Raw genomic sequence first — 25,894 nt, 5'->3', positions numbered from 1 at the left:
CGAACCTGGGACCCTGGAGCTGTGAAGCAATTGTGCTATCCACAATGCTACCGTGCTGCCCATGCTGAAATGTTTAACAATCAATGCTTTAAGGACCATCAAAGGACGCTTAACCATATATTCTTGCAACTTTTTTTTATTGGACTCAACTTTCTTTATTTCCGATATCTGTGTGTGTGTGAGATGTCACGTTTTATTTTTTTCTCTCAAGTTTAGTGATTAATACATTTTCTCTTTCTTTAACTTGAGAGAATTTGTTTTGCCTCTTATTGCTCACTGCATAAACAGGTAATACATTCTGAATTGGGAAAAGTCATGGGCGGGATTCTCCACTCCCGCGCCGAAGTGGCCGCGCCATCGTGAACGCCGTCGAAGTTCACGACGGCGCGAAACGGCCCCGATCCCGACCGATTCAGGCCCTGACAATGGGCTAGGATTGGGGCTGCGTCATCTACACGCACCAGGCCTTGTCGCCCACGTAAAGGCGGTGCCACATAGATGACGCGGCCGGCGCCGCATAACTGGCGTCATCTGCGCAAGCGCGGGTTGGCCGGCGCCAAACCGCACATGCGTGGTTGCCGTCCTCTCTAAGTCTGCCCTTCAAGAAGATGGTGGATGGATCTTGCGGGGCCATGGAAGGAAGGAGGTCCTCCTTCAGAGAGGACGGCCCGACGATCGATGGGCACCGATCGCGGGCCACCCCACATTTGAGGTACCCCCGGTGCAGGATCCCCCCTCGCCCCCCCGCAGGCCGCCCCCCCCCAGCGTTCGCGTGCTGTTCCCGATGGCAGCAACGAGGTGTGGACGGTGCCGGGGGGGAACCTGCCGTTTTGGCCTGGCCGCTCGGCATATCCGGGCCTGAGAATAGCGGGGGTGCAGGAGAATCGTCATTTTGGGTGTCTCCGGCGATTCTCCGGCCTGCGGCACGCGGAACCTGACCGGGCCGTTCCCGCCGCTTGGGAGAATCGCGGGAGGGCGTCGGACCGGCGTCCCGGGAACTTTTGGCGGCCCAGGCGATTCTCCCAACCGGCGCGGGAGTGGAGAATCTCGCCCCATGTACTTGTGAATAAGAAGCTTAAACCCTTTGTTGTGATGAACTTTCCTTAAGAAAGTCCAGAGTGATTCTCCAATTTGCAGGGGCTAGCAGGGCCCCAGAGTGCTTCTCGCAGCTCTGGCTGCGAATACGGGGCAGTGCACTTCTGGTCGGGCTTCCGCGTCTGCGACGGCCACCCAGTGCGACATGGCGGACTCAGCCCGTGGAACGGCACCAGGAATGGAGTTCCCCCCAAGATCGCACACGGCTGCGGATCAGTGCCGCCCGACCGCTTGCCTGGCCGTCTGTGAGTCCATCCCAGTGAAGGATCCCCCCGCCCCCCACCAGGGCGGCTGCGGACTGAGTCTGCAGCCACCACCGGCCGTTCCCGACAGGCAAAAAGTGGTTAGAACCATGCCGTCGGGAACTCGGCCAGTTGTCCTCGGAGAATCGCTGCGGGGGCCTCTGTCAATGGTCCCCCTACCCGCGCCGCGTGGATTCCGACCACGCGATCTGCGGCGATTCTCCAGGGACTGTAGAATTGCGGGAGCGGCGTCGCACCGGATTTCGGGGTCAACGCTCATTCTCCGCCCCCGTGCCGATCGTGATTTTGCCGCGGAGGCTCGGAGAATCCCATCCATGTTATGGAGATTTAAAACCTAATTCTCCACAATTACAATTGCTGAATGGAAACAGCAAGGAAATATCTTTTAAATTACATTACAAATCCTGTTTTAATTTAATCAATATCAATGCCATTTGTAACAGTCTAAATGATACACTAGATTAATAATAATTATACTAAGAATCAGCTTTGAAAGTTGGGTGCATTTCATTTTAATAGAAATCTTGTGTGGATTAATCATACAAATTTTCCACTATAAGAGGATACATATTTTGATCATACTTTCATTATTTACAAGTAGCAGGCACGAAGTGTAATACAAAGTGTAAAATGAATATATATATATCAGCATATACAATTATGAATAACCCATAAAAAATATTTTCTCCAAAAATTAATTCCTCCCATCATAATCCAGATTTATTCAGCAGTGAGCAGGAAATAAACACGTTCCTTGCAAAATTAAAATTGAATTAAGCTGGTACTTTACGGATCATACTTGCTGGAAAGAAGGCCAGACACACTGAAATTACAGCCAGTGAATGACGAGCAAACCATAAATGCAAGATTGCTTTCAAAGGTATTTCAATAAAATTTGACAACACCAGTTAAAAGTGGGTAATGATTCATTCATTTTGCCTCAGAATCTGTTACTTTCACTCATTGTATAGCGTGGAATACAAATGAGCATCAGTAGGTCACAACACAATGGTGGCGTTTTACTCCTCTGGAATATGTGGTCTTATTTTGTTTCTACAAAGCCATTGGTTTGAATCAATGACGTCGTATTGTTCCCATTACGAAGACACATTTGAAAAGTGAAAGTACAGGGTACTGCAAAACTCAGTTTATGCCCATGACTTTTTAAGTGGTGAGTTCCGAATCTCAGCTGTGCTGTCATGGAGAAGAAAGTTGGTGCTTACCTAAAGGTTGGAAGGGGAAAAGGGGAAAAAAAGTATCAGAGGGCTGCATTGCTGATTGTCTCAGTGCTCACTTTCACAGTAACAGCCGAAGAATGGCCTCCTGTGCACAGCTATAAAAGGTGCATGAAAATCCAAACAAGAGAAGAAAATACTTCAACAGAAAGGCATCCATCAAAATAAAATAGGTTTTCAAAATTATTAGGCTGCCTGGATTAAATCAATCGTTGGCATTTGTAAAGATTAAAAACTGATATCAATTTGCTGATCAAGTGTATATATTCTTTATGAAATTAGGATTAAATAAACAAAAACTTTAAAAAAAATAATGCATCCACATGCTATTTCATACATTTATATGCAGAATAAACTTTATACACTGTGTGCATACATAATGGGGAAGTAATATTTCTGTAAGTGCGTATTCATATTTTATTATCAATAGTTTTTTTGGTGATACAATGAAATCGCGACAAGTCAAACACGGATGACACTCAATTCCGGTAATGTTGACGTCGCTGACCTGAAGAGCACAAAACCGTTGCTCTTGCCACCCAACACCACAACCAAGCTCCAGCCAATGGATCAGGGTTTGATGAGGAACCTGAAAATCCACTATCGCCAACAGCTTGATCTCTCAGGTTATCGAGGCCATCAATAAGAAGCAGGGATGCAATCCAACTGCACTAGAGACCATGTTCATGAGAAAAAAGGTATGGAAGATGACGACGGAAGCCACAATTGCCAGCTGTTTCCAACACATTGGGTTCAAACAGGTTACGACTGTGTAAGATGTCAAGAAAGAGAAGGAGCTGGGTGAGGCCAACTAATCTGATGATGAGGCACATTCCGCTCGCCTGCGGGAGGCTGGCATTGAAAATGCAGCAGAGACAACCAAGGAGATTTATGCAGAAGTGGATGACATACCACACATCATGGAACTGACAGATGATGGCACCATTGATGCAAAAATGTTTTCCAACCAAGGAGCCCAAGGAAGCTTATGACCCTGAAGAATCTGATGAATGCCTGCCCGCTTGCCTGCCTATTTACCTAGCTGACACTGCAAAGGCCACAGAGATACTCCAGCATGAAAATACCAAAAACATGTTTGGCAACATTAAAAATGTGCTGAACTGTATCACGCATGTCCAAAAATAGCATGTTATCAGAAAAGAATAACAAACTATTTCCAGAAGTAACTCCCATCCAGCTACAAAGTCAGGTTATGGTAAAGATGTGATCACACATTTACTGCTTTCCTGTTTTCAGTTGACATTTGAATCTGTTGTTTTTGGCATAGACCACATTTTAAGGATAGCGAGTTACACAGAGATGCATTCATGTGAGATTAGGACCACCTCGCCATCACAAAGCTCTGTTCAACACAATTCTGAGGGGGATTCCATGGAACTTGATTCATCGGGATTTTAATGTATAGTCTCATCTGTTTTGTACCTTTCTGTGATTACATTGGACACAAGTGTGCTGCTGGATTTCTGACCGGCTGCGAGGGCGCTAGGCGTAATTTTCAACCCAAAGATTTCTGCAAGAAATGGATATACTTGGAACTATTCACTGGGAAGTGGTGAACATGTGAAAAGTTAAATCAGTTGCCTTCGATTCTTTCCATATTACATGAAAGATTCTTCTTGAAATAAATTAATGAAATAATTAGTGTTAGAAAACTCTCTAGCAGAAATCTGGTAACATTAAAATCAGTTGGTTGCAGTGAGTTAGTTCAGACACCTATGTTTATTTTTTTTCACTATTTTTATGTAGAAATATATGAGTGGACGACAAGGAACACTGTTTTATATTCAAATGCACTTTTCCACTAAAATTAGCAATCAGAAGAAATAGACACCTGTGTGAGCCTGAAGTTATAAAGAATACATTTAAAGTTAACCTACCATTTTCAAAATATAATCAAATGAACTTTCAGTTGTGCAGTAGATTCTATTTTGAGAACAGACAGAGAGATTGCAGGACTCAACATGTATTCTGATATATCATTTGGTATTACTTGAGCTCAGTTGCAGCTAGTATATTCCTGTGCCTCCATCATTATTTGTCTGTGCACTCCTTGGCAGGCTTTGTCTCTATCAATACTAAGATCAATCACAAAGAAGATTATTCTTATGCAGGCCACTTACCTAAATTAAAATGACAATAAAGTGTTTCTAATAATCATCTGAGATCATTTACTCGATATAGAAGCTTCTTTCTATTTTAGGCGTTGTTTCCATTGTACATTATAGAATCGTACAGGACAGATGCAGGCCATTTGTGACGAATGTGATATAAAATAGTTACTTTAGAGATATTAGTTACTGTAATGTAGAGATAGGCCAGTCTCATCCTGGTGAGTTCACAGACAAAGGATTTCAGACTGCATGGCAAAGCAAAGGAAGAGGTGTGTCCAGCTACGGAGGGGAAAAGGATGCTGGGTAATAGGGGCCAGAGGAAGGGATTGGAAGTGAGCCAATTAGAGTGTATGGCTAGGTCAGGAGGGGTATGGGATGACTTATGGGAATCGTGTATGTGAAACTTGATGCCATTTGTGTTAATAGTAGAGATCTCTTTGTCCTACAGACTCACTTGATTCCAGAGGTGTACGAAGCAAGATGTGCTTTGTACTTGCTGTGAATTGAGAAAGACTTGCAAGTCAAATAAAATAACTAATGCTGTACCTGCAAATCCATCTCGACTTTTAGTGAGGCCAGACTGACGGGTAAAGACATTTGGGATTTGTCATTTGGACCATCATGTCTGGTCTGGTTCTTTGAAAGAGATATCCAATTAGTTCTACTCCCTTGCGCTTCTCCCATATCCCAGTAAATCTCTTATTAGTAATGAATAAATATAAATAGACATATCTCATGCATACTGCGATTGCAGATAGGACTATTGCCGTTTTACAGACTGTTAAACACAATGTGGGATCAGAGATAATGTGCGATGTCTTTAATAATTCTCCTGCACTTTTTCAGTGAAAACAGACCTTGAATGCTGGTGATAAAGTAAGGCCATGATAACCTGTGGCTTTGAATACTTAATGTTGGATTTTAAAGGTCCCTTTGAATAGGGATGCAAAAGCTCTTAGTCTCTCAAAGAAATGCGATACCATTATTAAAAATACAAAATAATTTGTAAAGCTACATGGGTTTTAGAATACTTACAAATTTCATTCACAAAGAAATGGACTAACCCTCAATATTGAGAATTCCCAAAGTTTTTGCAACATCGAATGGACTTTGGGGGTTTTACAGTTTTTCCAAATGCCATACTTCCTTTGTATGTACAGAATTTGTCTCTCAAACAGACATTTTACTTGTAAGGACCGACAAGATCGCAGTTTGCAAACTTCAGTTTAGTTCTGGTGAGAAAGGAAATTTTTTAAAAATCCAAAAACAATTTTACAGTCAAATTTAAATGGCTCTCTAAGCCCATTCAACCCATCACCAATAATGATGGTCAGTCATAATTCCACCTCCAAACAGTCTGAAATCCTGAAAAGACCGACTGAAAATATTTTAGAAAGAATCTCAGTCACAGTCTTTTTACAGAACGCAAGGTGAGCCCATAATTTACTATTTTTCAACAGTGGAATTATCATTGTATGTCATGACAAATGCAATTGCTCTATAAAATATGTAATGCATCATAAATTATTCCTGTGTGATCCATCCAATATCTGATGCTGTTCTTGCAATACCAAAATTACTTCTCATCAGCTCACATGCATTGCTTTGAAACCTGCCACAATTTGCTTTTCCTTATCATGTCGTTGCTGCATCATCGCAAGAAGTATATTGTGGGATGGGTCCAGTTGTGCATATTGACCATGTTCAGGAAACTCACCAGTTTCCGATTTCTCATTAGCATTTCTAGGCTTCGTTGCTAGTGGTTTAAGTTTAGGGATATTTCGAGCATATTCCAGTGCCTAGGATTGTGGAATGAGAAACAGAGAAAATTCAATTAAAGTGTTCAGTATAATTCATTGTACTCTGGTAAAATAGAGCTTTACAATAGGCAGAAGTAGTCATCATTTACTGTTATGATCAACTTTCAAACATGGTTAGTTTGTTTTAAAATTGATTTCTGAGACAATGGTATTGTCTGACCGGCAGGAGAAAGAAAATTCTTATATCCATGGAACCATCATTCATGTTCATCAAAATTTCAAACAACACTGATGACAGAAACCATGAAGAAATTTCCTTGAATGGTGCATAGAGTAGTGCCCTTATGATATCGATATCACATTGATTACAGTTAGAGTCTCCTGTCACAACAGCTGCAGAGATCAATTCATTTCTGAAATATATTTGGTTATTTTTCATAGAAAGCTTTCATTATCTGGTAGCAAAATGGAAATACAGCGGGTTCACTCCACAAGAACATTTCATTATGCAGACCGAACTGGATACCTTGAGGAATTAATTGGATACCTCTTTCAAAGAACCAGACCAGACATAATGGACCAAATGGCCAATAGATTTGCAGCTCGAATTTCTAAAGCTACTACAGAAGCACTGAAAGGGATTAAAGTCACAATATCTAATAGTTTGAACATTAATGTACATAATTTATTTATTTTTAAATAAATTTAGAGGACCCAATCTTTTTTTTTTCAATTAAGGGACAATTTAGCATGGTCAATCCACCTACCTGCACATCTTTTGGGTTGTGGGGATGAAACCCACGCAGTCACGGGAAGAATGTCCAAACTCCACATAGACAGTGACCCAGGGCTAGGATTCGAACCCGGGTCCTCTGTGCTGTAGGTAGCAGTGCTAACCACTGTGCCACCATGCTGCCTTTTTACGTACATAATATGTCTTTGTGTGTGTATGTGTGTTTGTATGGTGGAAGTAGACTCCATAGTAAATTCCAAAAGAGAATAGGATGGATACTGGAAAGAGAAACATTTCCGGTCCATAGGAAAAGAGTAGGGGAGAGAGGCACTATGTGATGAATGTAGGAATTTCAAATATATTGTATTATATGTATTTGGTGCAGTAAGGGTTAAAAGCCTGGGTTAGTGTGTGTATGACTGCTGCAGTAGTGTTTTTAAAATCCTAGTTTGCAAGATAGCTCGGATGTTTGGAGTTTGAGGTGCAATTGAAGCATCGTAAAAGTTTGGGTTAATAGAGATTTAGTTATTGGCTGGAAGGTGAGCTGAGAAGGTTTCTGAAGAAATAAAGCCAGAGCTTCCGCATTATTCTGAGAAGGTATCAGGTCTCTTTCTTTAAACAGTCTCAAAAGATCGCTCTCAACGTGAAGTATTCAAGATATCTCTTTACAGCAAATATTCCTGAAAGCTAAATGTATTTAAAAACGGATTGGAATCTGATATGGGTTTCTTGTTTCAGTAGAAAAAAAGATAGCAATTAAGGATAAGGGTTATTGTGTCACTCTAATGATTAGCATTGTTTAAGGGGTAATTGTAAGCTATTTTCTTGTGCAATGTTTTTTTAAATACATTTTTTAGAGTATCCAATTCATTTTTTCCAATTAAGGGCAATTTAGTGTGGCCAATCCACCTACCCTGCACATCTTTTGGATTGTGGGGGTGAAACCCACGCAAACACGGGGAGAATGTGCAAACTTCACACGGACAGTGACCCAGAGCCGGGATAGAACCTGGGACCTCAGCGCCATGAGGCAGCAGTGATATCCACTGCGCCACCGTGCTGCCCCTTTCTTGTGCGATGTTAAAGATACTTTAATACTGTGTTAGTATCTGCAATGAAGTTGTTTTAATATACCTTATTCCTATTTTGCCTGAATTACTCCTGGAGCGAGGTATACTTTCCACACAGTCTTACGAAATTAAAATAAAATATTGGGGGTTCTGTCTAGTATCCTAGCCACTGTTGGCGTCTGGTCTGGGATTGTAATAACTAATACAAAAACTAATACATCTGAAATAATAATAGAACTCGCTGGAAATACTCATCAGGTAAGGTCACATCGGCGGAGAGAGAAACAGAGTTACTGTTTCAGGCCAAAAACCCTTTGTCAGAACTCCGTTGATTATTTCCAGAATTGTCCATTTTTAACTGGATCTTTCAAAGAACCACCACAGGCATGATGGGCTGAATGGCCTCTTTCCATGTTGTAAGATTCTATGATTCTGGATGATGTGCAGGAAAAATGCATTCATTTGGTAAACAATGAGGCTAACCTATCTTCTATCTAAAGGTCTGACAGTAATCGGTCGCTTGGTTTTTGAGGATAAAATAGGTATGCAAGACAATACATGGTAAAATAATTTAATTAAAATAATTTAATTAAAATATAATTTTTGTCTTGCCCCCATCAGGATATACGCAAGAATATCAAATTTCAAAGGGAACAACAATTTATACTGCATGATTGGTTGGCAAATGGACTCCGATTGGTTGAGGCGTTGCCATGGGGAATGAACCAGGGAACAGTTGGACCCTATGGTTTTGCTTAATTGAAAAAAGTGCATTGTCTGGACATGTTCATTTGGTATACAGAAGACAGGGCCCTGTGTAGGAGGTTTTGTGGCTTCTAACAAAAGTAAGTCAGCCTGACTGATAATCTTAATTGGCTGTTAGTATAATTTTCAGCATACTCCAGATTGTTCAGTAAGTGATGTCCAATCATGGAATCAAATCTAATGTTGAACTCTATGTTCTAAATTTTTCAAGCATGGGTGGTTGAGCATGGTCAGCACTCTGCCTGCTGTGAACAGCTAAAGGGACGTGCTGATGATACAATCCATCAGCTTTTGGGATGTATAGCCTACATACCTAGCATCATTCCGGCACTGACAATCGTATACCACATTCTCATTTATGTTGTTGGTAGAACATATTTTTTGCTACAAGGCGGCATCCTGTTAGTGGTGAAATACCACTTGTGCTGCTACTACATAATAGCAGCATGAAACCGCCGTTCAAATGTTTTCAGATATTTATGCCACATTGCTATAACATTGCAACCTAGCCACGCAGCAATGTCTGAATCTGTATTCATTGAACGCATGGGCTTAGCCACTCAGTTGAGTTAAGCTTTAACGACACCATGTAGGCTCAAATAGATGGTATTGTCATGGGATCCTCTCTTGGCTCAAGTCTTGCTAATTTTCCATTAGTTTTTCAGGAGAAATGCGCTTTAGAAGGAATTATTCCTAATTTCCTATCCATTGCATATTTCCAATATACAGATGATAGATGTGCTATGTTTGAATCTGCAGCTACGTGTAAGAATTTCCATGCACACTTTAATGGGCACCTAAATTCACCTTTAAAATGGAACTAGTACTAGTTGAGAAATCTGCTAATGGTTTCTCTATTACTGTTGACCGAAAGCCTACCTTCACTGGTCAATATACATTGGAATTCCTATAGCTTCATAAACTGTAATATTTGGCTCATAGGCAACCTTGTAAATAGGACCTGAGCCATTTGCTCACCATGCAAGCTTGATATCAAAATATGGGCTCAAAGCTATTCTGTGGGATAATGGCTACCTCAATCAGATAACTGTTTGCTGTATATTGTACAAACTCATGAGTAGACCAAAGGCTGTTACTTTTAGTCCTGAAAAGCGTCCAGTCCACCTCTAATGATGCTGGATAGGTGAAGCTAGCTGTTTCAATTTTCTATTATGCAGTACAATATGAGTGGTATTCTCCACAAACAGGAGGCTGCCATCTAGCCAAAAAGATATTCTGCTTCCTGCACAAATGAGTAATGTGGTATACGAATTTCAGCACGGGTACAATACCAGGCATGTGGGATGTACGTCTCAATAACTGGTGGATGATATCAAACAGCACATCTCTTTGGCTATTCACAACAGGCAGAGTACTGAACATACTAAACCAGTCCATGCTTATAAAACTCAGAACATAGTCTCCAACATTAGATATGTTTTCATAATTGGACAGCACTTAATAATGTGCTAAGAATTACATTGACAACCAATTTAGAATGATTAGTTGGGTTTACAATGCTCACCTACGCTTGCTAGAAGCTACATATATTCATACTCAGGGCCTTGTCATCTGTAATCAGAAGGAACATGTCCAGGCATTGCACCTTTTGTAATTAAATGGGGGTAGCTGGTGCATTCCCCATGGCAACACCTCGACCAATCAGAGTTGATTTTCCAACCAGCCAACACCCTTTTCTCATTCAGTGTATGTTGTTGAAATTTAGTACTCTTGCATTAGTCTTGATGAGTGCAAGATAAAAAGCTTCAACATCATGTGTCTTTTCAGCAATACTCAAGTTCAGTACTACCAAGCTACTGTAAAATACAATTCCAGAATATGGACATAACATTATTAAAACACGGACATCATTTCAAGTTACCTTCTTAGTTAGAATTTATCCTTTACCTTAAACAATAGTCTGAAAATCCTCACTATAACCTCTCTTGATCCCTCCACTGTCTCTAAATTGTCAGAACATTTGTTGAATGAGCAGAAATTTCCTCCAAGTATACAATGGAAAGACCAAAGCCATTTTCTTCAGTCCTTGCCACAACTCTACTGTCTAGCCTGGCAATTGTCTTGAGGCTGAACCAAACTGTTCACAACTTTGGATATTTGATCCTGGTATGAGCTTCTTATCACATATTTGTGCCATCAATAAGAGTGTCCATTTCAACCACATCATTGCCCAACTGTGCCTCGGCAATAACCTGCTGCTGAAACCTCAGCCATGTCTTTAAATTACCTCAAGCTTACCATTCAGACATACACATCTGGTTGGCCCCCAATGCTCTACCCTCTGTAGACCTCAAGTGGTTTAGTGGTGTTGTTCACAATGCAGCCCACCTGCCATTTCATGCTAATCTATTCAGCCCACCCAAGGTATGACTCCCATCAGGAAGGTCGATCTGGAAAAACCTTTCAGTGCAAATTCCACATGGACAAATAAACGGGAGTCATTGGACATGCCAAACAAGTATCTGGTCTCAAACACAACCTAACATCAGTCTGGTTTCAACCTTCCAAGAAAAGAGTGATCCATCCTTCACAGGTTCAGGACCGCCCACGACCCCTGCTTGGCTAACCTCCACAGATGGGGCATTAATGCCAGTCCCCTATGTGCATGTGGGAGAGAGAAACCTATGCACCACATTATAGAAGAATGCCCAAACCACAGACTCAGCAGGGGCCTATCTGCACTCAACACAGCAGGACCAGAAGAAGCTGCTTGGCTTAAGGACGGTGCATTTGCTAATTAAATGAATAGCGGTATTATCACTACTAGTAATTCAGAGACCCAGGGAAATGCTCTGGTGACCTGGGTTTGAAACTCACCATGTCTCTCCTTGGCGCCCTGGAAGAAAGTGTAGAAAAGGTACTCATCCCCTTGCTCTCCCTGGGTTCCCCACTTTTAGAGATCAGTAGTGATTTGCACCCGGGTGACATCCACTGAGGCGAGGCGGGTGAATGCCTGGAGGCACTGAATTTAACTTTAACTTCACTAATGAAATCAAAATGAACACAAATGAGTTATGATCAGGTTCTCACCCTTTCTGGGTGAGATCCCGATCACGCCAGCTGGAACGGGCTGGGAGAATTTGCGTCTGCCGCAAATCCTGTTCCGGGGCTCTCCTGCAATTCTTCCTACATAGCGTGATTTGTGCCGGGTGAAACACAACCAGAGAATCGCCCCCGATACCTTTCGTTCAAAAGAAATTCTCAAAACGTAAACTCAAATGCAAAAGCTCAGCATGTATTTTGACATTCTGCTAATCTAAAATAACAGTACTTTAATGCTTCATATGTTTATATGATTTCCTCTGTTGCTAGCTGATGTCAAAATATTACTTTCATTACATTTTACTATAAAATTGTTCTGATGATGTCACAACCTCCCAACAAGGGGAGCAGGGCAATCGCTAGTAGTTGCAGCTGCATAAATAGAGCTGGCCAGTGTGGTACCGGCTAAAGAAGGAAGCAGTGGAGAGCTGCTGCTGCTGTGTACATATTGTTGTAAATAAAGTTACTTTCTGTTTGATTCCTCAAACTTGTGCTGGATTCTTCGTGGCCCTCACAAAAGATGGTGATACAACATTGTTAATTTTTTTTACGCACCAATTTCCGCCTTGAAGTTGCAGCTTTATTTTCAATGCTAGCAGATGTTTTAGGCAGCGAGGTGGATGATTTGGAATCAACTTTCAAGTTCTGATCTTTAACTTGTTTTGCATAATCCATTTGTCGTTTCATTTTCTCTACCTTAACAGACAAATGCATAAAAACAAATGTCAGCTACAGAAATGGAATGAAAGAATAAAGTTTGCCTAGATCTGAAGAAATAAAAAAACAGTGGATTGTGACTTTCCAATTCCCAATGTCCTGTAGTTGTTCCCTAACATTGTCTCTTTTATACCATGTACCCAGCATCCCTGGGGAAACCAGACACTGTGCCACTATAAATTGCATCATGCAGAGGATTAGATGTGTAACTAAGGTATGCAAGATGGGACTCCCATCTGACCCGAACAGAAATCGCAGCCTGGACATGAGCTAGAATTTGAGCAGTGGGAAGCCAACAATGTTGTTCAGCAGAAAGACTTGCCAGTAAAAAGCTCCAGAGAGGATGAGAGGAAGCCAGGGTGGCCCAACGTTTCCTTGTGGAGCCTGTAGAAACATTCTTTCAAGACTTAAAAAATGTGTAAAGATCACTCGACTTCCTCTGGTCCTGGCTGTTATTCCCAGTACATTTGGTTTGGTAGGAAAGGCCCCACTGGTCTCCTTCTCAGGCCACAGGTTGCAGTGGAAGGTTGGGGCCTCTACTCACTGGCATAGTTAATAGAGTACTTTACGATTAGAATTGTCAAGATTATGTTGGGAAAGTAGTGAATATGCCCTGCTCCATTTTAAATGTCCCCCTCGCTTATGTTGATAGGTGCACAAAACCTGAAAAAACTTGCCTTTTCCTGAGCAGAATTATAGTCCGGTCCCAAACCTCCGAGTTTCACATCCTGTTTTAGACTTTTGTAATCTCTCAGTGTATAAGGCTGAACAGGAAGCAAATGACATAAATATCAACTAGTAATCTTATTTTATATTACAGTAATTACAATTAGAAATAAAAATGAATGCTATAAAGATTGCACTTGAAGCTTATTGAGCTTGAAGAACCAATGGTGAGTGAGCAGAGAATGATTTGACCTTTTCCATTGTTTCATATTTTCTATAAACTGCATATAGAATTGAAATATTGCTAAGATCTTATGCCTTCAGAGTTGGTTGTAGTTGGGGCACAGCTGTCTGAAACAGTTTTCCATCGTAAGCCACACCAAGACTATAACAGGGAAGTGATAAAAGTTGACCCAAAATGTGGTAACACCATGAAAAGATTAGTTTAACCGCAGATTAATCTATCTGTGGTTTTGGACTGGCGAATAAATAATGGCCCTGATTCTAGTACTTAACGGAGTTACCTTATTGACCAGTTCCGATAAAGCTAAATTGCATTTATATAGTACCTTAGGACACATAAATTAGCCCCAAGGTGCTTTACAGAGTAGAGAGAAAACATGAGGAAAAGAGGCAGCATCTTTGTCAAATAATGGAAATTTGGAGATTCTGAAGGTGAGGAGAGAAGCACAGAGATTTGGGTGGGAAGATGGTTGGAGCAGCTGAATCCTGTGTTACCAGTGGTGGAATGAAGAGAAGGCGAATTACTTAAAAGATCCGAGTTAGAAATCAATATTGGAAAGCCTGTAAAGCAGGAGGAGCTTGCAAGTTAAACTGTGGTGTTGAAAGGCTGTGGGGGGATTTGAAGACAGTCACAAATTGGGATTTTCTAAACATTTTATTCATAATTGAAACAAGAAGTTAACTAACCTTGCAAACATTTTTGAGTTAAATACAAAGGTCTTGCTTACATTACAAATGTGCTAAAGTTAAAATACACAGATTACTGTCAGACACAAAGAGCACCTATGAGAAACCATTTACTTTCACAAGAACTGGGGAAAGGACGGTCCTGTCACTGGGCAATAAAACACAATATACCATTTAAAAAAAATATTTCTTGGGATGTGGGCATCATTGGCTAGGCCAGCATTTATTGCCCATCCCCAACTGTCCTTGAGAAGATGGTGGCGAGCTGCTTTCCAGAGCCGCTGCAATCCATCTGGTGTAGGTACATCCACAGTGCTGTCAGGCAGGGCAGTCCAGGATTTTGACCCAACGACGGTGAAGGAATAATGATATTTTTCCAAGTTAGGATGGTGGGTAGCTTGGAGGGGAATGTCCAGGTGGTAGTGTTGCCATGTGACTGCTGTCCTTGTCCTTGTAGATGGTAGTGATTGATGGTTTGGAAGGTGCTGTCTCAGGAGCCTTGGTGAGTTCCTGTAGTGCATCATTTAGATGGTATATACTGCTGCTACTGTGCGTTGGTGGTGGAGGAAGTGAATGTTTATGTAAGGGGTGTCAATCAAGTGGGCTGATTTGTCCTGGATGGTGTTAAGCTTCTTGAGTATTGATAAAGTTGCACTCATCCAAGCAGGTGGAGAGTATTCCATCTCACTCCTGACTTGTGCCTTGTAGATGTTAGATAGGCTTCTTGGGAATCAGAAGGTGTGTTACCCACCACAGAATCATCCTAGCTACTGACCAGCCCTTGTAGCCACAATATTTATATGGCTGGTTTTATGTCCACAAAGTGGCTCATTCAGCTCATTTAAATATGTCTGCGCTGGATTGTCCGAGAGCCTGGGATCTAAAGCCGCATCTGGGAGACCCCGCCATGGCTCCATTTAGCACTGGTCCACACAAATGCACCCGCGCAGCTTGGCACTTCAAGGCTAGCACCTTAACATGGCTAGGTTGGCATTGCCATGGTGCCTGGGTGGCACTGCAAGGCTGGTGAGGTGCCCAGGTGGCAATTCCAGGCTGACACTGCCAAGGAGCCCAGATGGCCCTGTCAGACTGGGTGCCTTGTGCCACACTGCCTGTGTGCCAGGGTGGCACAGCCAAGGTCGGGGCTTGAAGGGCCATGCCTATGAAAGGGGGATGATGGGGCATGGAAGGGGGGGGGGGTGAATGGCGGGTATGACGGGACCTAAAGAGTCAAAAAGGGCACACATTTGGAGAGAAGGGATTGAGATTTAGGAGGACATTTTAAAAATTATTCCCATCTGAGTAAATTTTCAATGTCAGCTTGACGGGGAAGGATACCATTTTTGCTTCCAGTGTAAAGGCTGAACATAGCGAAGATGCTGCAAATTTCAGCTTCTGCGACATTCGGTGTCAAAGCCTCTTCTGTTCATATTTATACCATTTAATAACAAGATTATCACATTCTGTTTGGTGACGGAATACCTCAGATGCACAGGACTGACAAAATTAGTGAACACAAAGGGAAACATTATTGCAGCACTGAGAGGAATGGATGAATCAGACAGATTTGTGCTGTGGTCAGCGACTAATCCTCAAAGCCAGTCTGCCGGGCAGTCAGCCGGCAATACACAAAATACATAGCTCGAAGCCTGCAAAAACCATTACTTCTGTCGGTGTTGGAGCTTTGAGTTACCTTTTAAGTGTGTGTTTGGTCATGGTTCTGCTAATCACTTTAACCCTTTGCCAGCTCCTTCACTGACACTTTCTAATGCTGAGCCTACATCATGAATTTCTTTCCTCACAGAATGAACAGAAAATACTGAATGCTGAATTGCCATCCCAGACCAAAAGGATGTTGATCCACTCAGGTCATAGAGAACATCACCTGAGTAGCTCTGAGCCTCAGTGATGATGTATCCCCTCAAACTATACAATGAGTAGATTTTTAATTCTTCTTCATATAAGCAGATTATTGATAAGATGTTTTACCTGTACACTTAACTTGTTTAAATAAAGAAGGAATCAAGAATCCGTCGACTGCATTTATTCACAAAATAAGTGCATGTTTATGCCACTGCCACTGCCAGAACCTGGCAGTGCATTCAAATCACTGATTGAAACAGTCACAAAGCAATAATTTCACTGAGGAATTCAGAAAATCCATTAAACTGGAAAAGTGAAGCTTGAATGTTTATAACTGCCACGTGAACTCAGAATATCCACAAATGACTTGTGCCTGTCTACATCTATCATCTCAGGACAGCAATGCTGCAGAGATTGTGCACTCACGTGCAAAATTTGGACTGAGAAGTAAATATAAAATGTTACAACCGTGTTGCTAAAACTATTAAAATATCAACTATGATTCTAATTCAATAAGATCGCTACAAGTTAATTAATTAATTAAATAGGCTTGTAGTTTTATCTTCTACAGTGAATTGTGTCATAGTACAACTCATTTATATCAGTAGAATTCATTTAAGGCTTTGAAAGAAAATTTAGTCGGGACTTTTGTGGGGTGACACAGCTGGTATCATATATAACACAGTCGGTGTGATTTTTGTTTACCTTCCTGATTTTGCTTGTAAACAGTAGTGGAAAGACAACTTTTTTGACTAAAGCAAACTTACTGCATTATCAAAATCTGAGATGACACAGTTAAGCCTGTAATACAGTATTTCCTCAACCCACCTGCAAATCATAGGCAATACAATTTGGGAGCTGACCATTTCCGTAGTATTGAAAAGGACTTTCACTTGCTCTCATTTAATATGCTGCAACAATTTGGGGTATGTTGTGCTGACAAGTTGGCATGTTTTAGGATGTTACTTAATTTTAAAGTATTTATGGTGGTTATACTACCTTCTGTACTCGTAAAGGGATATTGCCATGGCAATGCATACTCAAAATGTGCAGCCTTCTATCAATTCCAGTCTGGCCTAAGACAAAGTTAGCAAGGAAAGGTGGAAGGAGTATATTGGAGTGCCACCTGCAAGGAGATCAATGATTGAACCCGCCCAAAGAGTAGGCCGAGGATAGCACAGTTACATCTCGCTGAGCAATGCACAAGTATCAATGCTTCCCAAGAAGTTTCTCAATTCCAGCAATAAGACCTACAACCCACTGATTCTGAATTCTGCTTGCAGATCTGGTCACTACTCTGGTAAGCTTCTTTACCTCGGGTTTCTTTCAGGTTGCAAAACATATCAGCGTCATCGATCTAAAGTTAATGCATGTATTAAGCATGTGACTGATGACATGCTACTAAAGCAAATACTTTCATCAGATTTTTCAATGAACAATTGCAATAACAGGTCAAGGCTTGCCTAAATCCAGGAGTTCATTGACAGAAACCACATCACCCTCTGGGATATTTAGTCAAGGCGCCTTGTTTTCATGAATTGCAACAGTTTCTGCTGCACTGATGCCAAAACTGACGTGTGATCATCAACAACTTATAATGCTTGGAGATCAGAACTACTCTCTACAAAAGTAGCTTATCATTCCCTTTAGTATTCCACATTTGGCAGTCGAATTATGTAAAATCAGATCCACAAGTAGATTTTTTGAACCCTCAGTGAAAATTGGGGTCATCAAGCAACAACTTTGCTGAATTCTCTTGGTGCCAGCTGATCATCAGCACACCATTTCCTGGAGTGATGCTTTTGTATTTTGTTGCTGGAGAAGCTGCATGCCGCAAAATGTTGCTGTACAACAGATAGACAAAGTCACTCTTGAATGAGAAACTGCACCAAGAACCTTTAGACAGGCATGGCATTGAGGATGTCAAAAAAGGAGAATGCTGTAAACGCTTGCTCACAGCTACAAACTTTTTGACATTAAACAGCGCTTCAGCTGAAGAATCCCAATCTCACTGCATTAACAGTCGTGTCCAACATCTGTACCAGTCCTGCTGCCTTCCAATAAGTTACATTCTATCAAAGATCAAAATTGATATTCATATCAGCTGACATTGTCAAGTCAACCGCAGAAACACTCCGCACACAACAATTTCGAAAGTATTTGTAGCGATACTGGCTTAGTCAAATACCTATAAATTAATTATCACCCAAGAATGATCACAGTGTGTTTTTTACTTGCCCTACTCCTCCTCTAAAGTGCTTCCTCAATGTCTTCTGCATGGCAGGCAAAAGATCTCCGTGGCTTGAATGAGGGATTATTATGCTCATAGACAACAACGTCGAGGAGCTTAGCCTCAATGCAGTACCTCTGTGATTGGTAACTCACTCTGGCTCAATTGGCTTATTAGCGCCAGAACAGCCATAGGTTGAGGGGGGTGCAAATATGCAATCTGTTTGAGAGGAGCTCTTGCTTCATGCCAACGTAAGTCCCATTGCTTAAGATTCTTGTTGGGCAGCACGGTGGCGCAGTGCTTAGCACTGCTGCCTCGTGGCGCCGAGGACCCGGGTTCGATCGCGGCTTTGGGTCACTGTCTGTGTGGAGTTCGCCCATTCTCTCCGTGTCTGTGTGGGTCTCACCCCCACAACCCGAAGATGTGCAGGGTAGGTGAATTGGCCATGCTAAATTGTCCCTTAATTGGAAAAAAAGAATTGGGTACTCTAAATTAAAAAAAAGATTTTAAAAAAGATTCTTGCTTGTCATTGGAGTATGCCTGTTGTCCCTTCCCATTTCCCAAGGCTGTCAACTGATGTAACAATGTGACTGGAGAATGTTGCTTTCAAATTTAACATGGAATTCAATGGTATCAAGATTTTCCAATGAATCTGCTACTATCACATTACTAATTAACCCATTCATTACACAATACTAGATCCAAGCCAGCTTTTACAGCCCCCTAACAGCAGTTATACTATTTGGACAGAGCTTACTGAGTAAGCAAGGAATTATTGGAGCAACAAAGGAAATGCAATAGTCTGGGACAATCAAATTGGCAAGGATGGTCTAGAAGATGAGTTTGTCGAATGTTTTTGTTCAATCGTATAACTGCTGTGAGGGGGCTGTTAAACTACTTCCACCAGCATTTTTTGACTTTTACTAATCCTAATTTCCATGTTCACTATGTTACAGTAGCTTCATGGCAGATCATTGAATACATGTATTTTTGTTTTAAAGGTTAGGTCCCCAAAATCTTCAGCATGACTCAGACCTGCGCTTGCTCTCAGGCGAGCCATTTCCTATGCTGTCCTTTCTATGTTGTCATAATAATGAACACCTAATTAGATCCAAAAATATTGGACTTTAAGTAAGAGCTGCGATGTTTACAAAATGGGCACATAAACCACTTGCTGAATTACTGCAGGCTGGTTCTAAGGGACAATGGAATCCCACCCTGTTATCAGACAAGAACTTCTAAAAACATCCAGAAAACTAATTATCATCTCCAGTAAAGACAATAGAACATAATGGCCATCTCATTCCTGTGTGTTGCCCAGATGGATTTTTGTGAATTCGCCTTTTCACTTGGAAAATACAAAGAATGGGTTAAAGGTCAGCTGAAAAACGACCCCAGTAGTTTGTCTGTGTGTGCTCTGTGAGAGCAAGCGCTGGAGTTTTTGACACAGAATTAAAATCCAGCAAACACACTCACAGTACACCTGCAAATAACCATTTTTGCAGGAATATCCCTCTCTGACTGACTGTGGAAGTCAGCCAAATCAGCAAAGATTACAGCTGAAAAGGGAACTGGGAAGCATCTCTGCCAAATTACAGAATCGCACTGGAATTGCAAAACCGACTATTCGCCTACTGAAGTCAACTCGACTGGAACCACCGTTGATCTACTCCTCACGAGTCAAGGACTGAACCGAATACATTATTGAACTCAATTCTCCCTTCTCATTTGTATAAATGTATATGCGTGTGTTTTATTGCCTTTAGTAATTAATAAACTCGCTCTATCTTTAATTCAAGAAAGCTTAGTTAAATTGGTTCCTTCTAAAACATAACTGTTGAGTCTGGGGAATAGGTATCCTTTTAGGTTAACTTTTGTGCGACCATCAGAATGCGTTGAATGAATGACGGCAGGGAGCCAGTTCATCCCTCCTCATCTTGGACATAACAATTTAGGGGTATCCCAGCCAGCCAGTGATAAGTTGAGGGGTCTTGCCCGGATCAACAACTTTGGGGAACCCCATCTGGGGTGACTGGTAACAATGTGCACCTACGCCTTTGTGCAGTGTGAATCACTCTGGATATACATCTCTAATTTACTAGCTATGGCATCTGGAATACCGATTTCTCTACTGGTGCTTGGAATAATGGGTGCAAGTGATGAGGCATCGGTGTCTGCGCAGCTGCAGGGCCTGAGCTGTCTGAAGGATCTATACAAACAGCTGAGGGATGAGTGTTAGTATGTAATGGGAAGGGAAAGTTATAGCAAATAAGTAGCAGCACAATACAGACAGACATTGTCATGTTGTCTGTAAGTGAGCTACAGATTTAAGTGGAAAAAGAAAATACCCAAAAATCTTTCCACCGGTGATCTTCAGCCTCACCATCCTCAATGCATCCTCCCGCCAACAATGTTGATAGTGGCGACCACTACTGGAGTCACAGGTTGAATCAGACTGAGTCTTCCTCCAATTATATGCCAGTTTTTCCTCGCAGAAGTGAGTTAGTAAGACCTGTTGCAGAGTTGTGAAGATGTGTGAGGCAGTACAGTGTGCAGATGAGAGGAAGCAGCAGCAGAAGTGAGCAAGGGGCTATGTCACTGTGAGGGCATTAGCAAATTTAGCAGATGCTCAGCTTGTGCATGAGAGTAGAAGGAGATGTCGTGAAGTATCCTACCATGATTGGAGGACGGGACTGTGAAGCAAGGGCAGAAGGATTGCTTGTGCTCGAGCTAAAGTCTTATGTCGCAGAACAATGTAAGATGGATGGGAATTAGATTCTTACTTATTTCCAATGTTGGGAAGTCTATTAAATTTCCTTCTGTGCTGTAGTTACGTCATAGGAACAGTTACCTCCCTATTGCTATGTTGTCCAGGCACCCATCATCCCCCTGAAGAAATGAGGTCATCCTTCCTGTTCTTCAGTTGATCCACAGGAAGCAGAATGGTAGCATCTGAAAATTTGCCACCATCGCTCTGTCTGCTGCTTCAGTAACATATTGCCCATTCACCACCACTGAAAACTGCATGTCCTCTTTACGAGCTGTAAACTGCGGTGGCTGGCTCGTTGGATTACCGGCCCTTTCAAATGGAAGTTTTGTTGCTGTGGCAACATGCACATTTACATCCGTGTTGTAGTCTGAAGCTATAAACAATGATGGCAGACATTCCAATTTTCCTTCCGTCACAAGGCTGACTAGGAACCTACCCCTCTCTTACTGCCTGCCGTTGGCGGGTATGAAAAGAATTTAAAGGTGGACGCGTTATGAACGCACCTTCCTTGGCCATCAAGTGAGACTTGAACCCGGAGTTTCTGGTTCAGAGGCATGGACCCCACCCACTGAGCCGCAAGACCTCCATCTTCCAGTTCACCTGCCTCAAAATCCTGTCAATGCTAAAAAGGTAGCTAATTTACAAGATCACAAGCTAATCATAAATATGGAAGCTGATTGATCCACCCATCTCAGTTCACCCATCCAAAAAGACTTTAATCTCCCCATTGGGGTAGCACAGTGGTCAGTACTATTGCTTCACAGCGCCAGAGTCCTGGGTTTGATTCCCGCTTGGATCACTGTCTGTGCGGAATCTGCACATTCTCCCCGTCTCTGCGTGGGTTTCCTCCGGGTGCTCTGGTTTCCTCCCACAAGTCCCGAAAGACGTGCTTGTTCGGTGAGTTGGACATTCTGAATTCTCCCTCAGTGTACCCGAACAGGCGCTGGAGTGTGGCGACGAGGGGATTTTCACAGTAACCTCATCACAGAGGTGATGGAAGCCTACTTGTGACAATAAAAAGGTTATGTTGGTTAAGTGACACCAGTTTTCAGTGTGACTCATTCAGCCCATTTCCGCTGCAGAAAATATAACCGTAAAGAATGGTTTTTGAAAGTGTTGGATTTTTCAGTGTTGTTTCATGGGAGAGTACCTTTAAGAAATGGATGTTTAAGCAATGTACCTTTAAGAAAACAGTGATGTCAGAGAGTGGTAGGTGCTGAGCTCAGTTCAGCCATTTTGAGGTTTCAGTTTTGCTGAGAGCAGCTGAAAAATACCTGGCTGGTGTTGCTGAGAGCAGTTTAAAAGTGCCTGGCTGTTTTGCTGTGAGCTGCTTAAAAGGAGAAAGCCAGTTTGAGACAGCAGCTTGAGAAGTTCTGGTTTGCTGTGAGTTGCTTGAAGGGAGAAAGCCAGTTTGAAAAAGCAGCTTGTGTGTGTCTGTGTGTTTCCAGAGAGCTGCAGAAAGAAAAGCAAGGTGCTGGAGCTGAAGTCAACCAAGCTGATATATCTCTGCCATCAAACAGAAAATATACATATTCTTTAACCTGATGTGTTTCTGTTTAAAGGTGTTAAGTTTCATGGATGTTGAAAGGGATAACTGAAGGATTATTGAGTGTTGTAATATTTTCAGGGTTATCTTTGAAGTAAGGGGTGTTAAGGGATCCAATGTTTATTTCAAAGGTTAAGTTGAGTTCATAGAATAAACAGTGTGTTGTGTTAAAAACCACATGTTCATAATTGTAATATCACACCTGGGGAACAAGCCGCGTGCTTTAAAAGCAACAATCCATTAAAGGGGGAGGTTGGTTGAACTCCATGATACATTTTGGGGTTCTGAAAACACCGCCCCATAACAATTGGGGGCTCGTCCGGGATAAAAGTCTATCTATTGGATTGGCTTTTGTGAACTTAAAGACAGTGAAGGATTGTTTATTTTCCGGTGTGGTATTTTAGTTTAAGTGGGGAGAGTGTTGTGAACAATGGCTCTTTCAGAGGCTCAGAAGTTTTTGGGGTTGGACGCGGCAACACGTGATACCTTACGGACAGAGACTAAAGACAGACTGTTAGGTTTGGCAAAAGCATTGCAGTTAACACTGCCTAAGAAAATACGAAAAGATGAGGTACTTAACACGGTATCTGCGCATTTACGTTTGCCTGTGATACATTCTGACTCATTAGATATGGCAAAGCTCCAATTGCAGATTAAGCAATTTGCACATGAAAAAGAATTAAAGCAACTTGAACATGAAAAAGAATTAAAGTGGCTTGAATATGCAATGGTAGAAAAAGAAAGAGATAGAGATAGAGAGGAAAAAGAAAAGGAGAGAGAAGAAAGAAACAAAGAATGAGGTAGAGAGGAAAGGGAAAAAGAGAGAGAGTTTGAACTTCGGAAAAAACTCTGAAACATGAAAATCAGTTAAAATTGGCAGACGCAAAGGGACATGTTCAGTTGGAGATGGATGAGGATAATGAGACAGAGCGTCATAGTCGAAGACGTGGTGGGGATCTATTTAAATATGTCCAAGCATTGCCAAGGTTTAACGAGAAGGAGGTAGAAGCCTTTTTTCATTTCATTTGAGAAGATAGCTAAACAAATGAAATGGCCGCAGGACATGTGGCTATTACTGATTCAAACAAAGCTGATAGGTAGGGCGAGTGAAGAGTTTGCATCACTACCGGACGAGGTATCTGGGTCGTATGAGTAGGTGAAGAGATCCATCTGAAGTGCATATCAGCTAGTGCCTGAAGCTTACAGACAAAGGTTTAGAAATTTAAGGAAAGAATTTGGTCAAACATACATGGAGTATGAAAGGCTCAAACAGAGTAATTTTGATCGGTGGATAAGGGCTTTGAAAATAGACCAAACGTATGAAGCTCTCAGAGAAATTATACTTGTGGAGGAGTTTAAAAATTCAATTCCTGATGTAGTGAGAACTCATGTGGAAGAACAGAGGGTTAAAACTGCGAGATTAGCAGCAGAAATGGCAGATGATTATGAATTAGTTCATAAATCAAAGATTGGTTTCCGACATCAGTTTCAGCCGATGAGGGATAGAAACTGGGGACATGAGAAATAATCAAGTGGTAAAGGTAAAGGTGATCTGATGGGAGACAATAAAGAGAGTGTACCTCAGATTAAAAAAGAAATCCAGGAGGGTGGAAAAGAGATGAAAAGTTTCAAATGTTTTCACTGTAATAAACTAGGTCATGTAAAGTCACAGTGTTGGTGGTTGAAGAAAAGCACTGGAAAGGCTGATGTGGTAAAACAGGATAAGACAGTGGGATTTGTTAGAGTGGTAAAGGAAAGCCCAAGGGAAGCGAAGGAGGTGCAAATGATTGTACAGCCTATTCAAGAAGTAATTGTTAATAAGATGCCAGATGTCTTTCAAGAATTTACTTGTGTGGGTAAAGTTTACTCATGTGTATCAGGAAGAGCAGGTAAAGAAATCACAATTTTAAGAGATACAGGGGCTAGTCAATCTTTAATGGTAAGAGATGAGGAATTAGGTAGTTTGGGAAGAATATTGCCAGAAAAGGTGGTGATATGTGGAATTCAGGGTGAGAGGAGTAGCGTTCCATTATATAAGGTAAGGTTGGAAAGTCCAGTGAAGAGTGGTGAAGTGGTAGTAGGAGTAATAGATAAACTATCTTGTCCAGGAATACAGTTTATCTTGGGTCATGATATAGCTGGATCGCAGGTGGGAGTGATGCCTACTGTGGTTGATAAGCCAGTGGAAAATCAGACAACTGAAGTGTTGAAAGACGAATATCCTGGGATTTTTCTGGATTGTGTAGTAACAAGGTCGCAAAGTCACAGGTTAAGACAAGAGGAGAAATCAAAGAGTGAAGATGAAGTTGGAGTGCCATTATCAGAAACGATTTTTGATCAGATGGTTGAAAAAGAACAGGAACAGTTGGAGGATGAGGCGGATATTTTTAGTTCAGGAAAATTGGCGGAGTTACAACAGAAAGATGTAGAAATAAAACGGATATATCAGTAAGCATAGACGGCAGAGGAATCTGAGAGTATACCAGAGTGTTATTACCGTAAAAATGATGTCTTGATGAGAAAATGGAGACCTGTACATATGCAGGCGGATGAAAAGTGGGCAGAAGTTCATCAAGTAGTATTGCCGGTAGGGTATGGAAAGGAGGTGTTGCGAGTTGCACATGCGGTACCAGTGGGAGGTCATTTGTGAATAAGGAAAACTCAAGCTAAAATCCAGAAACATTTTTATTGGCCTGGACTACATAAAGATATAATTAAATTTTGTCAATCATGTCACACTTGTCAAGTGATAGGGAAACCTCAAGCAGTGATAAAACCAGCGCCCTTAATACCCATTCCAGCATTTGAGAAACCTTTTACGAGGGTCCTAATTGATTGTGCAGGACCGCTTCCTAAAACAAAAAGTGGGAATCAATATCTTTTGACTATAATGGATGTGTCTACTAGGTTTCCAGAGGCCCATTCCAGTACATAATATTACAGCTAAAAGGATTGTGGAGGGGTTACTTTAATTCTTTACTAGATATGGACTACCCACAGAAATTCAATCGGATCAAGGATCAAATTTTACTTCAAAGTTATTCAAAGAAGTTATG

General features: G+C 41.6%; 2 protein-coding genes across 2 annotated transcripts in view; both read right to left on the bottom strand.

Moving 5' to 3' along the window:
• Positions 1 to 1,869: 1,869 nt before the first annotated feature.
• On the bottom strand, positions 1,870 to 12,809 carry LOC140398249 (jhy protein-like). Its single transcript, XM_072486687.1, has 2 exons — positions 12,672 to 12,809; positions 1,870 to 6,524 (listed from the first exon to the last, which is right to left on the bottom strand). The coding sequence occupies exons 1-2, from the start codon at positions 12,801 to 12,803 to the stop codon at positions 6,312 to 6,314; spliced, it is 345 nt and encodes a 114-aa protein (XP_072342788.1). The 5' UTR covers positions 12,804 to 12,809; the 3' UTR covers positions 1,870 to 6,311.
• A 68-nt stretch (positions 12,810 to 12,877) lies between these two features.
• LOC140398750 (uncharacterized) overlaps positions 12,878 to 25,894 on the bottom strand; it is a 116,296-nt gene continuing 103,279 nt past the window's right edge. Inside the window, exons 7-8 of the mRNA XM_072487757.1 lie at positions 13,511 to 13,597; positions 12,878 to 12,883 (exon numbers count right to left, since the gene is read on the bottom strand). Of these exons, the coding sequence (XP_072343858.1) occupies positions 12,878 to 12,883; positions 13,511 to 13,597 (93 nt within the window). The remainder of the gene's footprint in view (positions 12,884 to 13,510; positions 13,598 to 25,894) is intronic.

This window comes from Scyliorhinus torazame, chromosome 21 (genome assembly GCF_047496885.1).
Source record: "Scyliorhinus torazame isolate Kashiwa2021f chromosome 21, sScyTor2.1, whole genome shotgun sequence".
In the NCBI taxonomy this organism is placed as follows: Eukaryota; Metazoa; Chordata; class Chondrichthyes; order Carcharhiniformes; family Scyliorhinidae; genus Scyliorhinus; species Scyliorhinus torazame.
The sequence above is the reverse complement of the archived record's forward strand: the minus strand, read 5'-3'. Positions and strand labels throughout refer to the sequence as shown.